At 44.3% G+C, this 22936-nt stretch overlaps 3 protein-coding genes across 4 annotated transcripts; 2 read left to right on the top strand and 1 right to left on the bottom strand.

The window, feature by feature from the left end:
* The first annotated feature begins 1251 nt into the window (after positions 1 to 1251).
* On the top strand, positions 1252 to 14777 carry LOC115365156 (clustered mitochondria protein homolog). Its single transcript, XM_030059985.1, has 28 exons — positions 1252 to 1522; positions 3361 to 3467; positions 3902 to 4073; positions 5691 to 5828; positions 5956 to 6110; positions 6199 to 6353; positions 6533 to 6652; positions 6926 to 7058; positions 7167 to 7259; positions 7377 to 7543; positions 8033 to 8215; positions 8331 to 8771; positions 8874 to 8947; positions 9047 to 9151; positions 9238 to 9338; positions 9431 to 9583; positions 10268 to 10330; positions 10460 to 10692; positions 10775 to 10859; positions 11036 to 11189; positions 11316 to 11455; positions 11551 to 11631; positions 11711 to 11836; positions 12611 to 12720; positions 12824 to 12917; positions 13042 to 13167; positions 13263 to 13336; positions 13798 to 14777. The coding sequence occupies exons 1-28, from the start codon at positions 1468 to 1470 to the stop codon at positions 14483 to 14485; spliced, it is 4326 nt and encodes a 1441-aa protein (XP_029915845.1). The 5' UTR covers positions 1252 to 1467; the 3' UTR covers positions 14486 to 14777.
* A 78-nt stretch (positions 14778 to 14855) lies between these two features.
* Positions 14856 to 17542, bottom strand: srrd (SRR1 domain containing). The gene is made up of 6 exons (XM_030059989.1): positions 17245 to 17542; positions 16876 to 16916; positions 16572 to 16783; positions 15845 to 15943; positions 15581 to 15732; positions 14856 to 15498 (listed from the first exon to the last, which is right to left on the bottom strand). The coding sequence occupies exons 1-6, from the start codon at positions 17379 to 17381 to the stop codon at positions 15258 to 15260; spliced, it is 882 nt and encodes a 293-aa protein (XP_029915849.1). The 5' UTR covers positions 17382 to 17542; the 3' UTR covers positions 14856 to 15257.
* Positions 17543 to 17573: 31 nt separating this feature from the next.
* On the top strand, positions 17574 to 22883 carry tfip11 (tuftelin interacting protein 11). Of its 2 annotated transcripts, XM_030059986.1 has the most exons (15): positions 17574 to 17707; positions 18020 to 18239; positions 18359 to 18536; positions 18664 to 18820; positions 18911 to 19038; positions 19139 to 19300; positions 19519 to 19710; positions 20142 to 20321; positions 20436 to 20570; positions 20700 to 20803; positions 20950 to 21118; positions 21310 to 21553; positions 21691 to 21833; positions 21950 to 22115; positions 22370 to 22716. In XM_030059986.1, exons 2-15 carry the CDS (start codon positions 18031 to 18033, stop codon positions 22714 to 22716), a joined length of 2514 nt encoding a protein of 837 aa, XP_029915846.1. In that variant the 5' UTR covers positions 17574 to 17707; positions 18020 to 18030. The 2 variants fall into 2 exon arrangements, with proteins under 2 accessions (XP_029915846.1, XP_029915847.1); XM_030059987.1 differs by lacking the exon at positions 17574 to 17707 and having other exon boundaries at positions 18031 to 18239; positions 22370 to 22883.
* Positions 22884 to 22936: the final 53 nt, after the last annotated feature.

Raw genomic sequence — 22936 nt, 5'->3', positions numbered from 1 at the left:
CATCAACATGACGTCATGAATCTGTAATGTCAGGCATGGGAACTTCTGCCCTGAAAAAGGACGTGTAGCTTGTCCGGGATTTCAGGCAAGTTTTTGACAATAACCCGGTTTCAGTTCAAGTTATTTGCATGATAATGGCTGCTAAGTGTGACATAACTCTTTATAACATAGATTCATTATATGTAAATGGTGTTAAACAAAGGATGACTATATTAATGTGAGAGAGCAGTGGTTCATGCTGAAATGCTTTTTGATAATATATAATTGATTTTTGTTGTTACTGATGATGACTCACTGTCCTATGATGATCGTGGCTAGACGCCACGGTGTGTCACTTGTCACAGTTCCTCGTAAAAATGCCTGACAGCTTCAGTGCAGCAAAACATTTATGAGGTGGTAAACTTTCTGAGCAAGAGGATCCAGGTCTGTGGTTGAATTAGGTGACTTTCAGCAGAGAGGTTACTAATAACAGCGTGGCCCTCGCAAATTACATGGCTGTAGTTGGTCGTTTTGATCGAGCACAGGAATTTAATGAGTTGCATTCTAGGAATACCAACCAGGTCACCTGCTCAGTCTAACCCAGATATGAAGCTTAGCTCTTGGTTTGGATTGAAATGTATCCAAGTATGTGTGCTTTGTAGTGGTTACAGACCTTTCAGTACTTCACACAGAGACACACCCAATCCGTGGGGCCATTTTTGGGAGTCTGTGATATGCCTCTTGTACTTAATCTCTTTTTCTGTCCTTTGATTTTTGAACATTTTTGTCACAAGTGTTTTCTAACTACATCTGACTTGACTTCATCACCTGGCATGAGTCAAAAGTGTGAATTTGAGGACGCAACTGTCACCTGTGGCCCTGGATTTATAAATCATACACTTTGCTCCATTTTTTTTTAAATATCACCTATAAAGACAGTAAATGAACCAGCATATAACTTTTATACTACAAAATACTTTATGCCAGAAACTACGGTGGTTGCATGGCAAGCTGGAGCGAAACCACTCACTGAATTTAAGAGAGTTCACAAAACTCTACAATACTCTACACTTAATTCACACCTCTCCTCCAGGGCACAGGGAGGGAGGGGAACATGCCATGGGAGAGGGGAAGGAAGAGTGTGTAGAGCAAGAATGGATAGACACACCCAGTGCAGCAAAGTGAGAGACAGAAAGTAATGAGGCTGTGTTGAGCAATAGGAGGGTGTGGCTTTCTTACACAGGGAAAACAGATAAGCCGGAGCCCAAGCAGGGGTCACAATCCTGAATAGACACGCGTATACTTTCACTCCGCTGCGCTCACACACACACACATACACACTCCTGGTGCTCACACCCTCTCTTGTGGTCTCTTCCAGCAGTTTGGAGTAGTTTCAGGGGCACGGAGGGGAGCAGCAGCTTCCACCACAGAGAAACAAAGACAAAAAAACGTAAGAGGACAGCTCAGCGACAACTCCAACAAGCAGACATGAAGGACAAAATGAAGAGAGGAGGAGGAGGAGGAAGAAATCAGGCAAAGACTGGTGAGGAATCACGACAGTGTGATTTTCTTCTTTCTCTCTTTTCTTGCACTTTCCTCCTCTTCCTTCTTTTTTCGTGTGGTGCCTCCCTCGCTGGAGAATGTGGGGAGGGTGGGAGATTTAGCACTGCTGTCCTGAAAAGGCTTCAGTGCTCAGAGCTGCTTTCACCAACTTCTTGATCTGCAAGTGTCACCAGGAGAGTATGCCATGTTTCCAAACTTTAACTCCACAGTTTAACCTGTACGGTAATCCCGCAGAAAACTGTAAATGGGAATCTTTAGCTGTTGTGCACTGCAGTGATCATTATTTCAGATCCAACCCATTGTTATTATTCCTCGGGGAAGAATAGCCTGTCTTTTTTGTATTCGTACACACAACCTCCTGTTGCTCTTGAATGAAATTCACCTAAGACTAAAAGCATTTCTCTTGTCGTTCTTTTTTAGTCTCAATTTTCTAATCTTCTTTGCCATTTTCCTGTCATTTCCAACACTTGCTAGTCTGCCTTTTAAATCATTTGGATCTCTGCCCCTCCTCCTCCACAAAAGAGAGAGAAACATCAGGTTAATATAATGACTGTTGGCCTTTCTCCAGGTTTGTACACCTCAAAGTATTTCTGCCCTGAAAAGGGCACGTTTATCTTGGGGCAACAGGATTACAGTCAGGCTTTGTCATATCAAGAAACCCACTTAAATTTAATTGAGTGAAAGCGTAACGCTTCCCTTATATTACTACAAACAGTTACGTAATGGCTTTGTCTTGCTTGTGTGGTATAACATGTAAAAAAAACTCAGATGTCAGTGCCAAAATAAACTTACCAGAGCTAAAACAATATTGGGCTCTGCAGTAGCAAAGCAGCAGCTCCAAGAGGAAAGAAGCTGATGGCTCCAGGCCTGTGGAGAGGAGGGTCTTTCCTCCAGCCAATCACAAACAGAGAAACTTTTTTTTGCTGGGTGCTTTCCAGACATAAAGTAGTCCCAGATTGACAACAGGCACTGTGGAATTATTATGGTCTAAAATCTAGTAGGTTGTGCACACTTTGACTTTGGGGTTTCTTTCTATGTGCATGGTGTACACAGTGTAACTTAGTGTATGTCCATGTGTGCTTGCAAGCATGCAGTCCTGCCAAGGTACACATTTGTTAATTTATGTGTTATAGCATTCTGCTGTTTCCACATGCCTGTGTTAGGTGTGGTTGTCCCTTCACCCTGAGATGACATGAAAGCTCAGGCAAATTCAACAGGTTTAGTCACACTCCAGCTTGAGGAACACGCTGAGTCCTGCTCTCCCACTGCCTCTGTGTGCATGCATGTATGTATGTGTGTGTATGTGTGTGTGTTTGTGTGCGTGCGTGTGTGTGTGTGTGTGTTAGAGAGAGACACACCCCACTTTCACTTTCTCACACATTTCACATACAAACTGACGCTTACCCTCAGGCACTCACTCACTCACTCACTCACTCACTCACTCACTCACTCACTCACACACACACACACACACACACACACACACACACACACACACACACACACAGTCACTTTAAGCCTAGCTCATGATGATTTAAGAGGAGACTTAGTGTTCTTGTTTAATGCTGAAACCAAGCAAATTTGTTAAAAGTTATTTTTTCAACTTTTTAAGGGCAGATTCTACAAAATTCATTCATTCGTTTTTGCTGAACTCTCCTTCCGAAGCTTGAGCTTTTGCAGAGTCACAGCGGGCAGGAACCACTCCCAGCATGTTTTGGCCAGAGGACAGGGAAACTCCCTGGACAGGTTGCCAGTCCATCACAGAGCGTCCTCATTCTCCTCAGTTCATTTTGTTTCTCTGATTTCTCTTCCAAACAGATACAATCACCTTGACTTGTGGAAAAGGGGATATCGGTGTGAAGGAAGATGAGGACACATTCTCGGTGAAGATTCAGGGTGCAGGAGTAGAGCCATTTGAGCTGCAGGTAAAACAGGACAATGTTATCTTTACTCACATATTGGGACATGATAGAAATTTAGGGTAATAGGCTAAGTGATCTACTGATGCATATTTTCAACAGTTCAGAATGCTTATTTTGTGCTTGCATCATATATCTGTAATTTCTGGTAATCTAAACACATCGCAAAGCACATTCAGTTCATCTACACACATGTCAGCTATATGCGCACCTGATAGTGTGAACACATTTAAGGATAAGGACATAGGATTGATCATTTACCCTGCATTAAACCTTTAAATCTGCCAGTAAATGTTATTTATCTTTAGTTATACATATTTCTTAGTGTATTTAATATATTTTCTCTCTGTAATACATGTAGCCGTAGTCTATATCCCTCACTCCACTGCTGTGATTATGTAATGGAACATCTGTGTTTTGTTAAACCATGTGTCTTGTAGGTCCATGCATTTTGGCTGGTTCAAGATGCAGTGATGGCGCTCCTTTCCAGAGAGGAGGTGTGTCCGCGCTCCAACCTCTCATTGGCACATGCTGGCGCAATTTTGGACCCGCTCACAGAACTGCAAAGCCTGAAGGGGCTTAAACCAGGATCCATCCTCCGCCTGGTTGAAGGTAGCTATGTTTTCTCTCTTCTCTCACTTTCTCTCTCTCCCTGCTCTTGTTTGATCTCAGTCGCTCGTGGCATTCTTAGCATGGCATGCATGAGAGGTGCAAGTCAAATCAATGCATTGTCAACAAGGATAGTCTCAAGGGTGTGTGAGTAGCTGCTCTTCTCCTACAAAAACATGTCTTATTAATGGTTTAGTATTAACAGCAGTGGTTGTTGGGTAATGTCCTTTTTTAATTATTAGCCTTTGTGATGATTTGTCTGCATTTCTGCATCAGTACAACTCCATATTCAAGATATAAATTTGCAGGAATCGGTTGACAGGGTCTTACTATTTGTAGGTTTCAACTTGAATGTCTTATGTTTTACAGCTTATGCAAATAATTTATCTTGCTGTGATCTTAGAGGGGGAATTTGAAGCTTTGCTTGCAATATTTTGTCCTTTGACAGAGCTTGTGCATATTTCTCCCACTCTTGTTGCTTGACCATTGTGCTCTAGCTGTTTGTGTGGAGCAAATAAAATGTATTAGTTAAGGTTTGGTATGGGGTCATTTGTGTTTATCTCCCTATGTGTGGCCACGGTGGCATTAAAATCACAGATTAACTATTGAAGTATGGTACATTAAGGGTCGATTAATACTAGATGACAGGGTAAGCTGGAAGTTAAAATAAATATTCATCTCTATCAGTGGGTGTACCTAGTTTTTAGTGTCATATATGTGGTCACCTTCAAATTTGTAAAAATGTATGAATTAATATGATACACCATAATTGTATCAGGCTGTCAGATTTTCCTGATGTCATTTTGCCATATAATATTGCTTATATTGGCGGATATTTTTAGCGATAATGGTTTCCTTTGTGGGTCAGATAAGGTAATTATGTTTGATTGAGAAATCAAATTTTATAATTCCGAGCATGTTCTCATCACAGCTCCATCTCCCTGTCCCTCCTTCACACGTACTCTAAAGTCACTCTCAGTTATATGTAAAACAGCTGACTCACCGTTTGTGTGGCAACATGTCAGAGAGCTTTACAGTCACAGTTCTGGCTCAGAGGTTACATCTGTATGCCAATCAGGCCATCTCTCACACTATAGCTCTTTAACAAATAACTGTGTAACCCTTTTTTAAATATAGAACCTGTCAGGCTTATTTCTACTGGATTGATGTTGGTGTGTTATTACCATTTAACAATGCAGTTAGAAAGGGTAGGCATATTTTGTCTGCAAATGATTCTGACTGTCAGTAACCACTAAAGGGAAATACTGTCATACTGTCATGGATGGTATTTTTTTAGACTCCAAAAATAAATTAATCCTATAATAACTGGCAGTTTAATCAAAACTAGTGTCTGTGAACAAGCATCAGCTATCATAATCTCAGCTGATAGACCATGAAGGTGCCAATGACACTAAATCATTTGTTGTCCATGCTTCAGCTTCTCTTGATTCGAGTTGTAGAAGACCGTTGTTTATGTTTACAGATTCAACAAGCTCTCCCAGATCATTATGCAAATTCAGTTTAAGGATAGATTTTGACGTCTGTTTTATTCAACATATAAACCATCCATTGTTGTTGACACTTTAACCAAGAGGGATCTCTCTTTTTGTCCTGTTCTAGAGCCGTACTCTGCCCGCTCAGCCAGGGTTCACCTTGGTCGCGTGGTGGAGCTACTGAGGGCATCCGGACCTCAGGACGCACTGAAAGAGGGACGCTCGCCCAGTGTGCTGGAGACACTCACGCACACACACACCCCAGGTATGCACACAATAACATACTGACTTCCAAGAGTTAGCATGACGGCTCACACTGAAGCACAAATGGTAAAACTCAAACTGGAGCAGTGAAAGAAAATTAATCTGCTCCCTTTTTTCCTTACTGGCAGAGTCTGGATTAACTAATGGAAAGAGCTTGAAGCGCTCGTCAAGCAACACAAAAACGGAGCCAGCCAATCAGGATGGAGCTCCTCCCGAGTACCTCCTCCCTGGATCACCAGAGAGACCACTGATGGCACTGCTACCACATAGCTCCCAGCCAGAGGTACATGCTAAGCCAGGGTTAACACACTGGTCCCACAAACACACACATGCACATGCTAATGACTCCTCCATCATATTTCTCTGATCAGGCTTCCAGCTATCTGAGGGACATGTCTCTCAGTTGCTGGAATCCGCCCCCCGGACACAGGAAGCTGCAGGGCGACTTCCTATACATCACCGTGGTGACGATGGAAGGGCGTCGGTGTGACATCACGTCGTGCCCAAAAGGTTTCTACATCAACAGGTAACAAAAGATTTTGTCTGTTTCTTGTTGTGATGATTGCCTCCTTGCAGTAAATCCTTAACTGTGAAGGTGTAGTGTCTTAATGCATCAAGTTGGGTTTGGGATCATGATTATGTTTTATTTTGAGAGTTTGTTTAGGATCCTCTCTATGTTCTGCTGTCCTCCTGTGTCTCTCTCAGGTCGACAGAAGAAGTGTTTGATCCTCGTCCCGCCCAGTCTTCCCCAGTTTGTCACTGTTTCACTGAACTGCTCTGTCACATCAGCCCTACCTTCAAACAGACCCTCACTGTCAAAAACAGGTAACATCAACATTCATGCATGAAGACTACATGAATACCTTTTGTGCTACTCGGTCAGGGGTTAGATCGATTTAACAGTTTGCCGATATATTAGGTTGATACCTGCCTTTTTTGTATGGGTCTTAAAAAAAACATATTGGTCACAACCAAGTTTACTGCAGTCCACATAATTAAAAATCAGAAAAGTCAGAAAAAATCATTGATAAAAATGTTGTTGTTGTTGCTGATGTTATAAATTTGGCCGCTCTAAAAGCTGTTCTTGTCCCCTTATAGGTCTCAGCAGTCTCCATCAGAGGTGATGCCCACTCCATACCGCACCCTGAGTTGGCTGGGACCCTCCTGTGCCACTCGCACACACAAAAACTCCTTCAGCAGGCTGGGTCTGGATGAGCAGGCAGCAACACAGGTTCTTTGCAACAGAGAGCATATTCTGTTGTTGTTTGCTATCTGAGAGTCAGAGTAGTGTGTTGCTGATCATTATACTGAGTGTGTGTTTGTGCATGTGCACATGTAGGGTCCAGACTGGAATGAGGAGTTGCAAGCAGCCAGAGATCTTCCACAGGGGAGTCTGGAGGAGAGGCTGCACAGAGACAGAGCCCTGCTCCAGGTAACCGAGAAAGCTCCAGTCACAACAACAGAAAAACAGTGCAGAAATCTTGACACCTGATGTTTCTCATTTGTCACTTTTGCCCTTTCTCACTTCTTTTATCACCTCTGTCCTCAGGTGAACAGTGCATTTGTGTGGGCCGTGGCTCAGGGGGCAGAGACAGTCATGGATGGCTTTGTGGAGCCCGTGAATGGAAACCCTGAAGACCCTGCTTTCCTGTGCAGCGGTCTGTTCATGAGCCAGGGGGCAGGAGGTGCAGTGCTCGGCGGGGAAAGGGGTCGCAGGTGAGAACAAAAAAACAAGAAGAAGAACTGAGGTTTTAACAGAGAGATAGATAGGAAGTCATATTGTGACTTAAGTGCCTGTTATTTGTCTCAAACAACTGAAGATCGGGGAAGGGACTATGGATTGAGCTCCACACGTCCCATGTGATTTCTGAGCCTCAGCCGGCCTGTTTTACACAAAACTTGGGGGAATAATGGATTTTGACACTGGATTTTGACATTTTGGCTATAAACTTTATTGGCCCAACACAGCACCACCTCCAAGCCAACAGGGCCCCAAGCCTCATGTTCAATATCTTGGATGCTGCCTGGTCAAATATGATGAACCTTTGGGGAACGATGTGGTCTTACATTCATACCCAGTATCCATGAAACGGTACTGACGTCATGGTCACTGTTGACCTGTTCTCCTCTAGAAAGACAACTTTTTCTCAGGACATCACAGCGCGTAGATAAATATTTAAATATGTCTTCATATTCTACTTGCAGGGCTGCTCAGAGGCTAGAGCTGAGAGGAGTACAAGCTTACAGTGACCTAGAGGGAGCGCTTCAGGGGCTACACACCCTCCCGACAGCCATTGTAGACTACAGGGGAGTGCGTCTGTCTGCCCAGGGTCTGGCTCCTGGCTTGGAAAGCTCAGAGCAGGACCAGGGAGCCTCTACTGCCTCGAGGTACATGCCTATTGACCCAATATATTATTTTTCATGTAGCAGTGGTGTTACCTGGTGTGCACAACATCCTCTTGACGTCTTACGTGTGTTTCCTCTTTTTTTTTATGTTTGTCAGGGGTTTACTGTACGGGGTGAATGCAGGGCCCCAGGAGTCGGCCCATCGCAGACAGCTCTTGCAGCTCCTAGCCCAGTCTGCCAAAGCTCTCGCTCTTCAGAGGCATGCTGTCATGGCACCCAATGGTCACCAGGTACCGCTGTTCACCTCAGTGGACGCCCAGGGACTGCTTGGGGCGGATGGGAGGTTCTACCTGCTGGACCTGTTCAGAAGCTGTCCAGCTGATGCCAACTACTGCCCTGACGTGCAGACAGAGAGTGAAAAAGTCCCTGAAGAAGTGGAGGAAAAAAACAGCCATAAAGAGGAGGATGAGAAGACGAGTTGTGTAAGACCGGAGGGCTGGCCAGAGAACTACCACTCTGAGTCAGGGCTGCCGAGAAGGTTTCCCCATGGCCTCTGTAGACTGAGGCCAGAGCTGATGCAGGCTTTCATCCAACACAAGTGAGTTCTACACCAAAATTTAAGAAAAAATGTTCTTTTTTTTTTTACTCTTTGAAGTTTCAAATTTGAAGAGTGAATTTCTTTCCTCATAATGTGCATTAGACATTCCCAGTTTACCCAACGTGTCAGGGAGAGGATGGAGGAAGACGGAGGCTTTGCAGAATGTGCCACAGCAGGCAAGACGTGCTTTCTTAGATCTGCTTCAATAGGAATTACAATAATTCATACAAATCTTGGCCATTTTTAAAATCTAACCAATGGTTTTATATGTGCAGGTGACGCTCGAAGCCTTAATTCAGTACGAGGAGCTTGTAAAGATGTGGGCTCAGTTAGCGACATCATCTTTGAGATGCGCTTCAACCCAAACATCTTCTCGCCAGGTATAAAGTGAAACCACACACACACACAAATCTATTACTATATAAATGTACATCCATATAAATGATTTCTTGTTGTGTGTGTTCAGGAGTGTCCTTCCCTAGCTGTGATAATGAGGCAACCAAGCTGCAGGAGAGGTTATTGCGTGAAGCTGCAGCTTTAATCATCACACACCAGATACCAGCTTTTGTAAGTGGAACCTTTGTTTACATGCTATTTAGATACATCTGTTGTAAACCTGAACCAAGCTCACCATATGTCTCTATGGGTGTGTTCTGCAGGTGGAGTACTGCCTGCAGGGCAGTGAGGTGCCCATGGATGGAGCCACACTGAAACAGGCGCTGCACCAGAGAGGCATCAACATGCGGTATCTGGGTCATGTGATCAAGGTCATCAGCCAGTCAGAACACAGGGAGCGCCTGAGGCATATAACGGTGTGTTTGACCTGTAGTCACTTAACTCAGCCTTGATGATAAAACTGCTCTCTTAAAGTAAATATAGAGAAAATGTATTTTCCCACTTATCCCTAGTACAGTCCATCCAATCATTCCAGATAGCTTCTGTGTGATTTGTCAAGGTTTGTCACAATGTCCAGTTTACCGTCACCCTAACACAGTGGGGTTACAGGGGTATTCATTTGTGGAGCTGAAACCATCAGAAATGTACATGTAGATAAACTCATCAGCAACAGCACTTTCCAGAAAAAAAAGGATGCATACCTGACACAATGCACTGCCCTCAGGGGGGAAGAGTTTTGTTGGGAACTATTTCTTGCCGAAGAACAGACTGTATCTATCTGCCTCCATTGTGTGCAAATTAAAGGTGGATGAATATAATGTGACAGTGCTCTTTGGCAGGGTTTCCAACAAAACTCTTCAACTCAAGGAAAGACCTGCTGTTGAGCTCCTTACACCTATATTTTTGATGATTTGAGCTCCACAAAACAAATATCCATCCAGGCCTGTAGTAATGGGGTGATGAGAGATGGGCAATGGCCAAATTACAGGGACTAATCTGGATAGATAGGCTGTGTTTAGGGTAAGCAGGAGAATACCTTTTTATGTTTTGGGTGAAATTTTAACTGTCATGTCTCTTGTGCCTCCCCCTGTCTTCACCAGAGGCTGGTCATTGGTGAAATTGTGGTGCGCTCGACGCGGAGAATATTCAGCAGCTTCGTCCAGGTAATGTACAGTTCTAGCCCTGTCTATTGATACGCTCACAGCTGACAATAATAGACCTCATGATCTGATGGCTTAGGAGCAAGATACTCCACAAAGACTGAAGTATAGCCGCTGGTTATGTCTCTACAGGGTGTGGAGGTGTCTAGTCTCTCTGCGGCCGTCAGTCACTTCCTTTGTTGCCTGTTGGTTCCCCACTTCAGCTCCGCCCCTGTAGGGGAGGAGACAAAGAAGAAGTCAAGGCGGCGTGGCCGAGGGGCCGGGGCGTCTGAAAGCATGCCCTGGAGCACGCTCACTGGAGCTGAGCTGTGGGGCCTGGTCTGCCAGGATGCTGCTGAGACATATGACGTCTCTGACAGCCTTGGGTAAGAGGACATGGCTTTTGTTTATTCTGTCCCCACGTGAGGTTATTTTCCGAACAAGAAATAATTGCTTCTTCTGTGACAGCTCTGGTCCAAACCACCTGGTGGAGCACTACGGGCTGCAGAAGCTGTCTCTGCTCAGAGAGTTCTGTCTGAAGACTGGCGTTCAGGTAATGTCTGAAATATGGATAGGAGGTCAAAAACACGTTACCCTATTAAAAGTTGTCGTGAGATCTAAAAAAAACCCCATATATAACTGTAGTGTTTTAGTCTTGTATTACCTGTATATACAACATACCTTTATTATGCTGCATTTGGTCATTTTGACCTTTTGTGTCTATGTTAGTTGAGGCTGAGAGACTACTCGCTCGACAACCACAGCAAAGCTCCCATCAGCCCTGATGACATCCTCAACATCTTCCCTGTTGTCAAGCACATCCACATGCCAGTTTCGGATGCTTCCAAAGCATACCGAGCTGCGCAAATCTTTGTTCAGAAAGGTAGGATGTAAAGCTGCTCATTTTTCAAAAGCCTTTGTGCTGCATTTTTCTGTGATCTTTGTTGAACTGAGTCTGAATGAATGGAGCTTTCTGCTCAAAGTGACTGTGTGCGTTTCCCAACTGAAGGTATGTTGGATCAGGCGCACGAGCGTCTAAAAGAAGCAGCCTACTTGTTTGGTAGGGTGTGTGATGACCTGCACCCCGAGGCCTGTCACTGCCACAGCCTGCTGGCCAAGGTGGCCTTCCTGCAGGGGCAGGCAGCAGAGGTAAGACTCTGTCAGACATTTGATTGGTGATTCAGTTGTTGTGATTGTGGATATGTGTGGATCTGGTCATTACATCCTCTCCCTTGATCCTGTAGGCTCGCAGTGTCCAACTGAAAGCAGTGGTCATCAGTGAGAGAGTGCTTGGTTTTGACCACCCCAACACTATCCAGCAATATGTGAGTATGGCTACACATTTGTGTATGTTCACTATCATGTTTGTACAGTTTGATCACAATTACTGTATTTCTTGTGTAGGCCCTTCTGGCTGTGTATGCGTACGCTGGAGGGGAGAGTGCCCTGGCCCAGAAGACTCTCCTCAGGGCTCGTCTGCTAATGCTAGCGGTCCACGGAGAAGATCATCCTTTCACTGCCACAGTGGATGTAGGTCAACAACAATGACCCCTTAATGATCAATCACTGACAGAGAGAACGCTGAACCACAGCCACTGACTGTGAGATGAAAAAAGAGAGCACAGTACAGTCTTTTGATGATTAGTATTGATCATTTGCTAAATGGAGTAGAATACATAGGTGCTTAATAGAGTGACTGCTGTAAAGTAGTCATCACAGTTGATTTCAACTATTTACTCGTTGAAATCAATGAGATCAATGTTTCTAATAAAGACTTAATTCCAAAGAACTTGCAGTCAGTGGTTGCAAAATTATGACACTTTCAAAATTTTCACTAGCACTGAGGCAATGTGATGTTGGTTGCACCACCAGAAGGGAAAAAGACGCATTTTTTCCCCTTAAATGGTTCCAGATGTCTTTCATCCAAGCACACAGAGATGTGTAACTTCTTAAGAATTAGCTAAAAAATGTCTCCATTTTGCTTTAAAAGGTTATGATCTTTTATAGAGTTTATTTTCTCGAAAAGTGTCCCACATTCTTTTTAGTCTGTTTAGCTGTTGTTGTAGCACTCACAGTAGGCCTCTGGATGTGGCTTCAGATATTCTTGTAAGTGGAATATCTTGCCTTTTTAGCCTATCTCTGCTTCAGCTTCAACTGCTGTTCACTTATAGCCTAACACAAAGGTCCCTTTTAGATAATATTAAAATAGCCATTGTTTCCTTTTCGTGTTTGTCCACTTGGTTGTATTATCTGTGTTACTGATATAATAATCACCTCTTTTCTTTTCTTTTCTTTTCTTTTCAGAGCTGTCTTGGCTTGGTGCTGACAGGAGAACAGGCAGAGCAGTTCCTTAGGAGTGCACTCAGACTCAACACTTCCTTCTTTGGCTCCAAAGATCTGCGTACAGCGCTCAAGTAATTTCCTAAAACCATATACGGCATGCACTGGGTTTTGGAAAGCAATTTAGTCCCCTTTTCCAAGCTGTTCCCTCACTGTTTTTCTCCATTTTCTCCCCAGTCAGCACCTGCTGTCCCAGTGGATGTGCAGTAAGGGTGACTACCGATCTGCCATGAACCATGAGAAAGAAGCCCTTGCTGCTTTCACCTTCATGGTAGGTATCCCTGTGTGTGTGTGTGTGTGTGTGTGTGTCTTAGTTAAAGAGTAACAGAGAGAGAGGGAAAACATGATTGCCTGTGTATGTTTTGGCTTATGGCTCTTCTCTCTCTCTCTCTCAGTTTGGTGAAGATCACCCCCAGGCACGCTGCAGCTCAGAGTTCCTGCGCACCATTACCCAGCAGGCAGTGCGGGTGGAACGCTCTCTCAGACAGGCTGCAGCAGACTGTACAGAGCAAACAGTTGAGGTAGGCCCTTCACAGACTGACACGCACAGATCGTGTCCAGTAACATTAGTATCTTAGTCTGTTTGAATCTGAAGTGTGATGTTCTCTGTCCTCAGTGTCTCACTCCATCCACTGAAACAGTCCTGGAGCAGCTGGTGCTGGTCACAGGGATCAGGAAGCAGACACACAGGTGAACATTCAGTGCACATTCGATGCAACATCTGTGTCAAACCTGATGATGCGGTGTCCTGGGGCATTAGATGTACCTGCAGTGTCCTGGGGTTTAATCTGTCTGGATCTGACCACTGACCATCTTTTCTGTTACTCTGCACTGTGAAAAAGCAGAAATCCACAAAAATCTGATTTCCGCCATTAGAAAAAGTCATGCCTACTATTACAAATGATTGCATACACACATTAATGCGAGGGTTCTTTGTAAGGGATAGTGGATAACATATCCTTGGCTGACAAAATTTAATCATTTTTATCAACTGGACACTGTATTTTAAATACTATATAGCATTAAAATGAATACACAGCATAGGGAAAACAAACTCCTCCGCTACAGCTGGCTCTCCTCCAGTGTCACCTGTGCTTCTGTGCCTTCTTTGGGGCGTGAAACCACTCACAAAATACATTGTGTTTTCTCAGTGACAGGCTCCAAGAGTTTAAACAGCGACTACTGGAGCAGAGGGCAAAGGAGGAAAGAGAAGGAGCAACTAAAGTAGCAGAAGAGCCTGTTGCCTCAGCCACTCAGAATGGTGAAGAAACAAGCTCGGACAAGGAAACAGGATGCGAGAAGGAACCTGAAGAGGGAGGAAGCCCAGCTGAGGAGAAGGCAGACAGTGTTCAAGATGACCAGTGTCAGCAGACTTCGGTGGAGAGTGCTGCTGTAGCACAGGTTAATGGCCATGTTGAGGAGCCAGATGAACAAAACCCAAATGAAGAGAAAATAGTAACAGAAGGAGACAGTGAGCATAGTGACAGACCAGCCTCAGATGCTGAGAGCAAAGTAATAGTGAATGGGGAGGTAGAAGTTAAGGCCACAGGAGAGGAAACTGAGACCCACACAGTAAATGAAGAGAGCAGGACAGAAAACGGAGAGGTGAAATCTGAGGGAACAGACACTCAGACGAAGTCAGACTCAGATGAGGTTAATGGGTTTATAAATGGAGTGCTGGAGATCACTGCTGACCCATCAGAGCTCAAGAGTAGAGAGGCCTCGGCAGATGTCGTGGTTTCTAAAGCTGTCATAGCAAATGGAACAGGAGAGAGAGACGCAGAAGTCAATGGAGTTGCAGAGGGCGGCGCAATAACGAATGGAAGAGCTGAGGAATGAAATTAATCCAATCAGAACAGTGTTGTAGTGAGCTTTCCTCAAGTCACTGCTGTAGGACCAAACTGCCCTTGTTCCTTCATTTATTCCTCATCAGATAAGAGTGTGGAGCAAAAGAGAGATAATTTGATCCACTGAGCACGGAGGCGAGAAGTAGAGAAGGCAGAGTGAGGGGATGAGAATTACTTGGTGTTGGAGAGATTATTACTGATACTGGGAGAGGGGCTATCCTGTTGAGAGCTACTTTTTCAATAATAAACTTTTTACTCTGTTAAACGAAGTATGTGCTTCTTCCTCTTTAATAATGACGTCATTATTTTCATTATTTTGTCTTCACTTTCTTCAAGTTTATAATCACAAGATTATAAAAAAATATGGTGTAAACAAAGATATTTAATGTAGTTGGAATTTGTAGAAAATGCATTGTCTGTAGGTTGTACTGAATCTGAAAGTTAAAAATAGACAAAAAAAAAAAAAAAAAAAAAAATACAGTATGTGCATGTAGCCGTAATAGAAAACAATCCAGATGGGACTTTCAGCATAGAAATACAGTACATAGCCATTACCTAATATAAATAAGGCACAGATGAAGCGAGCCTTTTATTCCAGTCTGTAAAGTTCACTCAGGTGTAAATGGTGTAAAACCTTGTCCTTTCAATGAAGCAGCAGCTCAGTATTGAGTCAATCCTCAAACTGAGAAAAGGTTCACTTTTTTAAAAAAACTGCTGATATTAATATCATCAACAAAAAAAGGTAGAGCTGTCTGGTCCCTGTCTCAGCGCGGCTTTTCCTTCAGTATGATCTCCAAATCAGAGCAGTGCAGGTACTGTGGCTCAGGCGGCTCTGCCCAGGTGGACTGGGGGAGTTTGTTGAGGCTGCTTGGGGGGAATGTAATGACAGCCGTGTCGTTGAAGACATCCAGCAGACGGGACGGACAAGGCAGGGCCCTCTCCTCACACACAGCCACAGCCTGAACAATATAGCTGTAATCTCGCTGGAGCTCTCTGTCAATCATTCTAACGAGAGGAGAGAGAAAAAAAAAAAGTCAGCTGATCTCTCCTCTGTTTGCTTGAACACAAACAAACGTCTTGTACAAACCTGTCCAGTATGCCAGAGAAGCTGTTTCCAATAATTATCAGCAGAGGCAGGGTGTCTGTACTCCAGTTCCTCCACAGCAGGTTGTTGTACAGGGCTTTCCCACAATGCATCAGGTAGAAGAGAGTGGGCCTGTTGGTCAGTCGCTTCCCTTCCTGCAGGACAACAGGAAACAGAGTAAGTTTAGTTTTCAGTTTTTAGTTTAGTTTTCAAACTTGTTTGCAAACTTGTTGCCTGACATGCAACCTGATGAGATCACAAATTCACCTCATTCTCAGAGAGCACGGTGAGACCCAGCTCTCCCAGGACTTCCCGCTCTCCAGAGGAAAACACAGGGTCGTAAACACAGCAGTCCTTCAGTGGGATCTACAGAGACAAAGGCGGAGTCATGAAGAGCTTAGAACAGGCCGGGATGACAAGTACACAGTTTACATTAGGGGTGGGGGAAACAATGGGAAAACAATCGATTCACTCAAGTATCATGATTTTTTTTTTTTTTTTTTTAACGATTTTTAACCTTTTTTTTTTTTTTTATTACTGATTATCAATTATCAATTTAAAGTAAAGCTACTGGTATCAATGTCAATATCAATATGAAACTAGACAACCCAACAATCTATTGGTGCCAAGCATGTGATGATAGGTTGTTGGCAAGAGGGCTAAATACAGCTCCAAATTTAGGCTGAATTTTGGCAAAGGAATGGCCATTTGGCAACTGGCATGGCCATTTTCAAAGGGATCCCTCCCACAGTGGCCATTTCATTGTACTGAAACCATTTTTCAAAACTTGACACCGCTGTATAAAATGACCTGTAGGATAATCACAGCTTCATGAAACTTCAAGTCCACAAACTAGAGGATAATTAAAAAAAATGCAATAAAATGTAATATTGAATCACAATACTTATTGAATCAGCACCGAAGTATCATACTGAATTGGAAGTAAGCATATCGCTCCAGTTTATATAAATCGATGAAATCCAGACTCTCTGACCTGCTGTGTCTCCAGCAGCAGCAGTAACATGGCGAGCTGGTAGCGAGCTGAGACACAGGAGGAGAAGGAGCCCAGACCGTAACACACACACTCCAACTCAGGGCGCGTCCCACCATCCCTCTCCACGTCGCTCTCCTGCTGCTCCGTTGGGACTTCAGTGTCCTGCCCGTCCACTGCAGGTGTGGAGGGAAATCCTGCCATCTGCAGTTGCTCTGAAAACAAGAATCCTGCAGGGTCACCACCGAGCTGCTTCCTGAGGCCCAAAGCTCAGCTGGACAATTAAAGGCTCAACTCAACATCTCACCTCTCCATTGTTGCCAGAAGTCCTCACATCTCAATTCAGACCTAAAGAAGGAGAGAAAAACAGAGAAACTTATTGGGCTGTCTTCATTTTGGGCACAGGCTTATAATCAGAATCAGAATCAGAAATACTTTATTGATACTTTATTGAAACTGGGTTAGTTGCAGAGGTTAATAATACGAAATGCATTAATCATACAAAATATTACAACAATACATAGAGAAATAAGAAACTGAGCATATACACCATACATACACAGGGATATTGCACTGACGTCTTACAGGAATGAGTTATTGCACAGTTAAATGATCCAATACAGTTAAATAGTGTTGTAATGTGTTGGAAAGACATACACATGCAGACCCCTCTTACACTGCCTCTCTGATCCGCTGGACCGTTTTCCCAGTGTCCAGCGGCTCCTGGCAGCTCGGGGCCACCTGAGGTGTCTTTGCCCTCCGAGCCGCGCCTTTCCTCCGCCGCGCCACCTGCCACTCTCCCGCGTCGGACATCTGCGCTAAACCACCAGTGCCTCTACATATCTATATATCTGAATTTAAAAAGAAAACATATACTAAACTACCAAAGTTATCATGACACCACTGTTTAAGGCTGGTAGGACCTGCATGCGACACGTGGGACTGTTTTGAGAGCAACACACTCCTTTGTACTTCCGGGAGTCAGGACGTGACAACCGGAAGTGCTCATGTTTTCGTGGGTACGACGAAGATTTTGACTGACATTAGTTAGCTAGTGCACTATTCCTCTATTATTATTATTATTTCAGCAATAGTACCGGCGTGTTGTTGATTTCCCGACAGGAGGAATAATAGTTGGGGTGAGTTCGTATAAGTGTTCCCTTTATTTTCCAGCTGGTGAGTGTCAGATTGTAAATTAGGTATGTCATGTTAGCAAATTAAAGCTAGCTAACGTTAGCCCGTGCGCGCAAGAGTTAGCTTGTCCTCGCGTTAGAGCAGGTGTCTCTGTGTTACGAGATACCTGTCCAGAAAGCTAAACAAAAAGTCAAACGGGATTTATGTCTTCCATCTATAGTCGCATTCTTGGCACGTAAAAAAAAAAAAAAAAAAAAGCCGCTCAGCTTTCGGCTGCTCAAAGTTTGTTTTTACTCTTTTGGTGTTCCCTCGATCAGTTTATCCAGGCATGTCCATGTCCCACCTGTATGGGCGAAGGGGGGAGGAAGAGGAAGATGGGGTGGAGGTGGAGAGCTTTGAGGTGACGGACTGGGATCTGGCCAATGAGTTCAATCCAGACCGCCGCAGACACAAGCAGACCAGGGAGCAGGCCACCTATGGCATCTGGGCTGAGAGAGACTCGGATGAAGATGAGAGGCCCAGCTTTGGAGGCAAGAGGTAGGGAATGGGCTCGTTCTTGGTACAGCTCCATCCAACACACACTGAGAGAAATGTTCAGCAGATTTGCATGCACTGAGAAACACAACCTGCTGCTTCTCCCACATTCATTGCAACAGGTCTAAGGACTACACCGCTCCAGTGAGCTTTGTGAGTGCTGGTCTGCGTAAAACTGCAGCTGAGGAGAAGCAGCAGCAAAAAGCTGAAGCAGGCTCCGATGACTCCGATAATGATGATGATGACGCTCCTGCAGCACCTCCCCCTCCTCGTGGTGCTGCGCCCAAAAAACTCCAGATGGTACACACACTTGTGTTTGTTTCATTACTTATGAGTGTTTTTGTGGTAGACTTGCATGTGTTAACACGAGTTACATCACTTACCATGTAATTTGTAACAATACTGCCATTACTTCATAATCTGCCAGGGCAATTTCCGTGGGAACCAGTCCCAGAGGTTTGCAGCTGGCATACGGCCTGGACAAGACATAGGCAGCTGGGAGAAGCACACAAGGGGGATCGGACAAAAGCTGCTGCAAAAGATGGGCTACCAGCCAGGCAAAGGCCTGGGCAAAAATGCACAAGGTGGGTACAGCCGAGGAGAGCAGGGAATTTTCATATGTTGAGCGACATCACAGAACATTCTGTGTATAACATCCGCTCTTACTGCTGCAGGTATTGTAAACCCCATCGAGGCGAAGGTGCGTAAAGGCAAGGGCGCGGTGGGGGCGTATGGCAACGAGCGAACCCAGCAGAGTCTTCAGGACTTTCCTGTAGTCGACTCAGAGGAAGAGGAGGAAAAGGTAGTGTGTTGAAGAATGCTGCTGTTTTCTTCTTTCTCATCTAGATTTTATACTAGACTAAATAGGTGAAAATCATTTGTCCTCTGTTCTGCCTGTGTAGGAGTTTCAGAAGGAACTAGGCCAGTGGCGCAGGGATCCTGCAGCTTCTGGAGGAAAGAAGAAGCCAAAGTATTCTTACCGAACTGTGGAGGAGCTGAAGGCTAAAGGGAAGCTGGCTGGACGGTCTACAACAACTCCTGCAGGAGAGCTGGCACAGGTTAAGGTGGGTTAGAAAAGACTCATTAACTCCTTGGTTTTTATTTGTGTTTCTTTTATTGTTTCTTTTCTTTTATGAAATGTACTGTTATACTCATTTTAAGTCACGCTGGATAAGATTGACAGCTTCAACATCAAAAATATAAACATATGCATGCATGTTTTACAGATGTTACTCTTTCTCTTTACAAATCTCATCTTCCCTGTGTTTCTCCCTGTCTCCAGGTGATAGATATGACCGGAAGAGAACAGAAAGTGTATTACAGTTACAGTCAAATGTCCAACAAGCACAGTGTACCGGATGACGTTCCTCCAAGCCTGGCCACACGGGATCAGAAGGGGTCTGGCTTTGCTCTCCCTGAGCTAGAACACAACCTGCAGCTTCTGATAGACCTTACAGAACAGGACATTTTACAGGTACGAGGAAACAAAGAATAGCTAGCACATACAGGAGATTGATTTTTGTCTTGTGCTGAATGAAGGATTTTTACTTTATTGTTGCAGTCAGAGGGCCTTGGATTATTGAACTGTTTTTCACAGATGGATTTGCAAGACAGTTTAACAGTCATTTTTTTTATTGTCTGGTATTGTTTGCCTTCATCCTGGAAGTGCACCTTATTGTTTTTCACATTTTCTTTCATTGCAATCACTTTCTCTTTATTTTTGAACCAACTCTCAGTCCCTCACCATCTAAGAAATGAATTTGGCTATTACAGGAGGTTATTCAGTCTTCTATTTATCTCAGCCAGTCAGAACATTTTTCATCTGGGCTACACACATAATTGTACCCCTTGATTTCGTTTATTACTACTGACTGTTTGCTGTCATCACTTTATCTCCTTGTGCAGTCTGCCAGACGTCTGCAGCATGAGCGAGATGTTGTTGTGTCTCTGAGCCACGAGTCGTCTGCTCTGCAGGCCAGATTGACTGCAGAGCAGGAGTCCATCCAGAGAATGGAGGCTGTGCTGGAGCTGGTTGAGCGTTTTCAGTCCGGGGAGACAGCACCAGGGGAGGGACCTAGCCTGCAGGTACATAATGCATGGACACACACTGTTTACAGTCATAGATAATTTGTTGATTCCTTTCCCTGTATCAAATCCATATGTTAATTTTTATGTGGGCCTCCCTTCCTATTTTTTCAGGAATGTGCCCGGATCTTTGAGACCTTACAGACAGACTATTATGAAGAATATAAGACAATGGGATTGGGAGACCTGGCTGTAGCTGTGGTTCATCCTTTACTCAAAGAGAAACTTCGTACCTGGGATCCTCTTAAGGTATATTCTTGCTAGCCTCTCAGAATGTACACTTTCTCTTTTGGGATGAAAACATATACTTTTAATGTTTGCTTTAATTACTGGTAGTAAAGAAATGACCTCTCACACTGTTCTTAATGGTTGTTGTAGGACAGCTCTTATGGTCTGGAAGAAGTTGGTCAGTGGAGAGCAATCCTTGAATCCAGACAACTCCACTCCAGTACCCCAGAGACGAACATGGACCCTTACCACAGGTAGTTTTGTGCAGACAGACATGCATACAGTTGGGTTCTTGAATTTGCCAACTGTGGTTTTGGTAATAAATTATCTTGGCTGTCTATCACAGCCTGTGGTGGACTGCATGTGTTCATAACTTCTGTCTGTGTCTCTGTTGACTCAGACTGCTGTGGGAAGTGTGGATCCCAGTGATGCGGTCATGTGTGACAGGCTGGCAGCCGCGTATGGTCGGGCCCATGGTGGACTGTGTGGAGGTGTGGGCTCCCCTTCTCCCCCTGTGGATCCTGGATCACCTGCTGGAGCAGCTCATCTTACCTCGGCTGCAACGAGAGGCAAGACACAGTCCCCGTGAAACTATTTGCACTTAAAAACATGCTCACAGAAACTTAGATGACGGGAAATACGCCTGTGTTTTGATTATGTCATGTGCAGTTATACTTTCTTTCTCAGGCCTGTGCACGCACACCCTGAAAAGCATGCTTACTGCCTCCAGGACTTACACTTTATGTTTCCTGTTTAATAGGTGGATAACTGGAACCCTTTGACCGACACTGTGCCCATTCATTCCTGGCTCCACCCGTGGTTGCCACTGCTACAGTCACGTCTAGAGCCCCTGTACCCGCCCATCCGTAGCAAACTAGCAAACGCTTTGCAGCGGTGGCATCCCAGTGATGGCTCAGCGCGCCTCATCCTGCAGCCATGGAAGGATGTATTCACACCAGGAGCATGGGAGGCCTTCATGGTTAAAAATATAATCCCTAAACTAGGTATGCTAATATACACCAGCTAGTGCCAAAATAGCCTTGCTCGCATGCTACAACAAAGAAAATGTCCCTTTTTTCCATTGGCCTCTTATTCTTCTGTCCTTTCTCCTCTTTGTGGTGACCTCTGCTTCCCTCCACAGCTCTGTGCCTGGGAGAGCTGGTTATTAATCCTCACCAGCAGCAGATGGAGCCCTTCCACTGGGTCATGGATTGGGAAGGCATGCTGTCCCCCTCCAGCCTGGTGTCCCTGCTGGACAAAAACTTCTTCCCCAAGTGGCTGCAGGTTAGTGAATGTACTCATACAGAGGGTTATTAAGATGAATTTAGCTGCTATTGATGAATCTAATAAACTAATTTGGTGAAGTTTCTGCTTTGTGTTTGTGTTGCTGTCTATTTTAGGTCCTGTGTTCATGGCTGAGCAACAGTCCCAACTACGAGGAGATCACTAAATGGTACCTGGGTTGGAAGACCATGTTCAGTGATGTGTTATTAGCCCAATCTCTCATCAAGGACAAATTCAACGAAGCTCTGGACATTATGAACCGTGCAGTGTCTTCGGGCATGGGTGAGCATCACAGACACACTAAGGTTCATAAGGTTCACATACTAAGGCTAAGCTTTAGTGGCCTGGCTTCAAATCTGATCCAGACCCTTTACTGTATGTCAGCCCCCCTCTCTGCCCCATCTTACTCATCTCTCTCAATCGTGATTGTCTAATAAAAAAGCAGAAATGCCCCAAAAATAATCTTGAAAACAAACAAACATGCATTTAAGAATTTTTCCCACTGTAAAACGTCCTCTTCTACTTTATACCCACAGGTGGATATATGCAGCCTGGTGCAAGGGAGAATATTGCATATCTCACACAGACAGAGAGACGAAAGGACTTCCAGTATGAAGTGCTGCAGGAGCGCAGGGATGCTGAGAGTGTGGCTCAGAGGGGCATCAGTGCTGGTCTGCCCACTAACTTCAAAGACCTTATACAGACCAAAGCAGAAGAAAACAACATCGTCTTCATGCCCTTGGTGGCCAAACGCCACGAGGGCAAACAGCTCTACACATTTGGCCGCATTGTCATCTACATCGATAGGGGAGTGGTATTTGTGCAAGGAGAGAAGACCTGGGTCCCCACATCTTTACAGAGTCTGATAGATATGGCCAAGTGAGGGTGGACTGACTGAAAGAGCATCCCAGCTCTGCCAACTGTAAAGAGAGAATATGTTTTTTTTTGTTGTTTTTTTTTTATTGCATCAGTACACTTAACCTTTTGTCAGAATTGTCTTTGTAATAGTATAAACTCGCTAGAATTGTGAATAAATCCTTTTTGAAATGATGTGGTCTAATTTTTAAAAATGTGTTTAATTTTTTTGTATGGGATTATATCTT

This window comes from Myripristis murdjan, chromosome 9 (genome assembly GCF_902150065.1).
Source record: "Myripristis murdjan chromosome 9, fMyrMur1.1, whole genome shotgun sequence".
NCBI lineage: Eukaryota > Metazoa > Chordata > Actinopteri > Holocentriformes > Holocentridae > Myripristis > Myripristis murdjan.
This window is presented reverse-complemented; position numbering and strand designations above follow the sequence as displayed.

Coding starts and splice junctions, on each gene's coding strand:
- srrd (XM_030059989.1), bottom strand. CDS start 17,381: ATGTCCGACGCGGGAGAGTGGCAGGTGGCGCGGCGGAGGAAAGGCGCG. Junction 16,917..17,244: donor CAGCGGATCAGAGAGGCAGT/GTAAGAGGGGTC, acceptor CTCCTTCTTTAG/GTCTGAATTGAGATGTGAGG. Junction 16,784..16,875: donor CTTCTGGCAACAATGGAGAG/GTGAGATGTTGA, acceptor TCTTGTTTTCAG/AGCAACTGCAGATGGCAGGA.
- tfip11 (XM_030059987.1), top strand. CDS start 18,031: ATGTCCATGTCCCACCTGTATGGGCGAAGGGGGGAGGAAGAGGAAGAT. Junction 20,571..20,699: donor GTACCTGGGATCCTCTTAAG/GTATATTCTTGC, acceptor TGGTTGTTGTAG/GACAGCTCTTATGGTCTGGA. Junction 22,116..22,369: donor TGCAGTGTCTTCGGGCATGG/GTGAGCATCACA, acceptor TTATACCCACAG/GTGGATATATGCAGCCTGGT.
- LOC115365156 (XM_030059985.1), top strand. CDS start 1,468: ATGAAGGACAAAATGAAGAGAGGAGGAGGAGGAGGAAGAAATCAGGCA. Junction 1,523..3,360: donor AAGAAATCAGGCAAAGACTG/GTGAGGAATCAC, acceptor TCTTCCAAACAG/ATACAATCACCTTGACTTGT. Junction 7,260..7,376: donor GAGACAGAGCCCTGCTCCAG/GTAACCGAGAAA, acceptor CTCTGTCCTCAG/GTGAACAGTGCATTTGTGTG.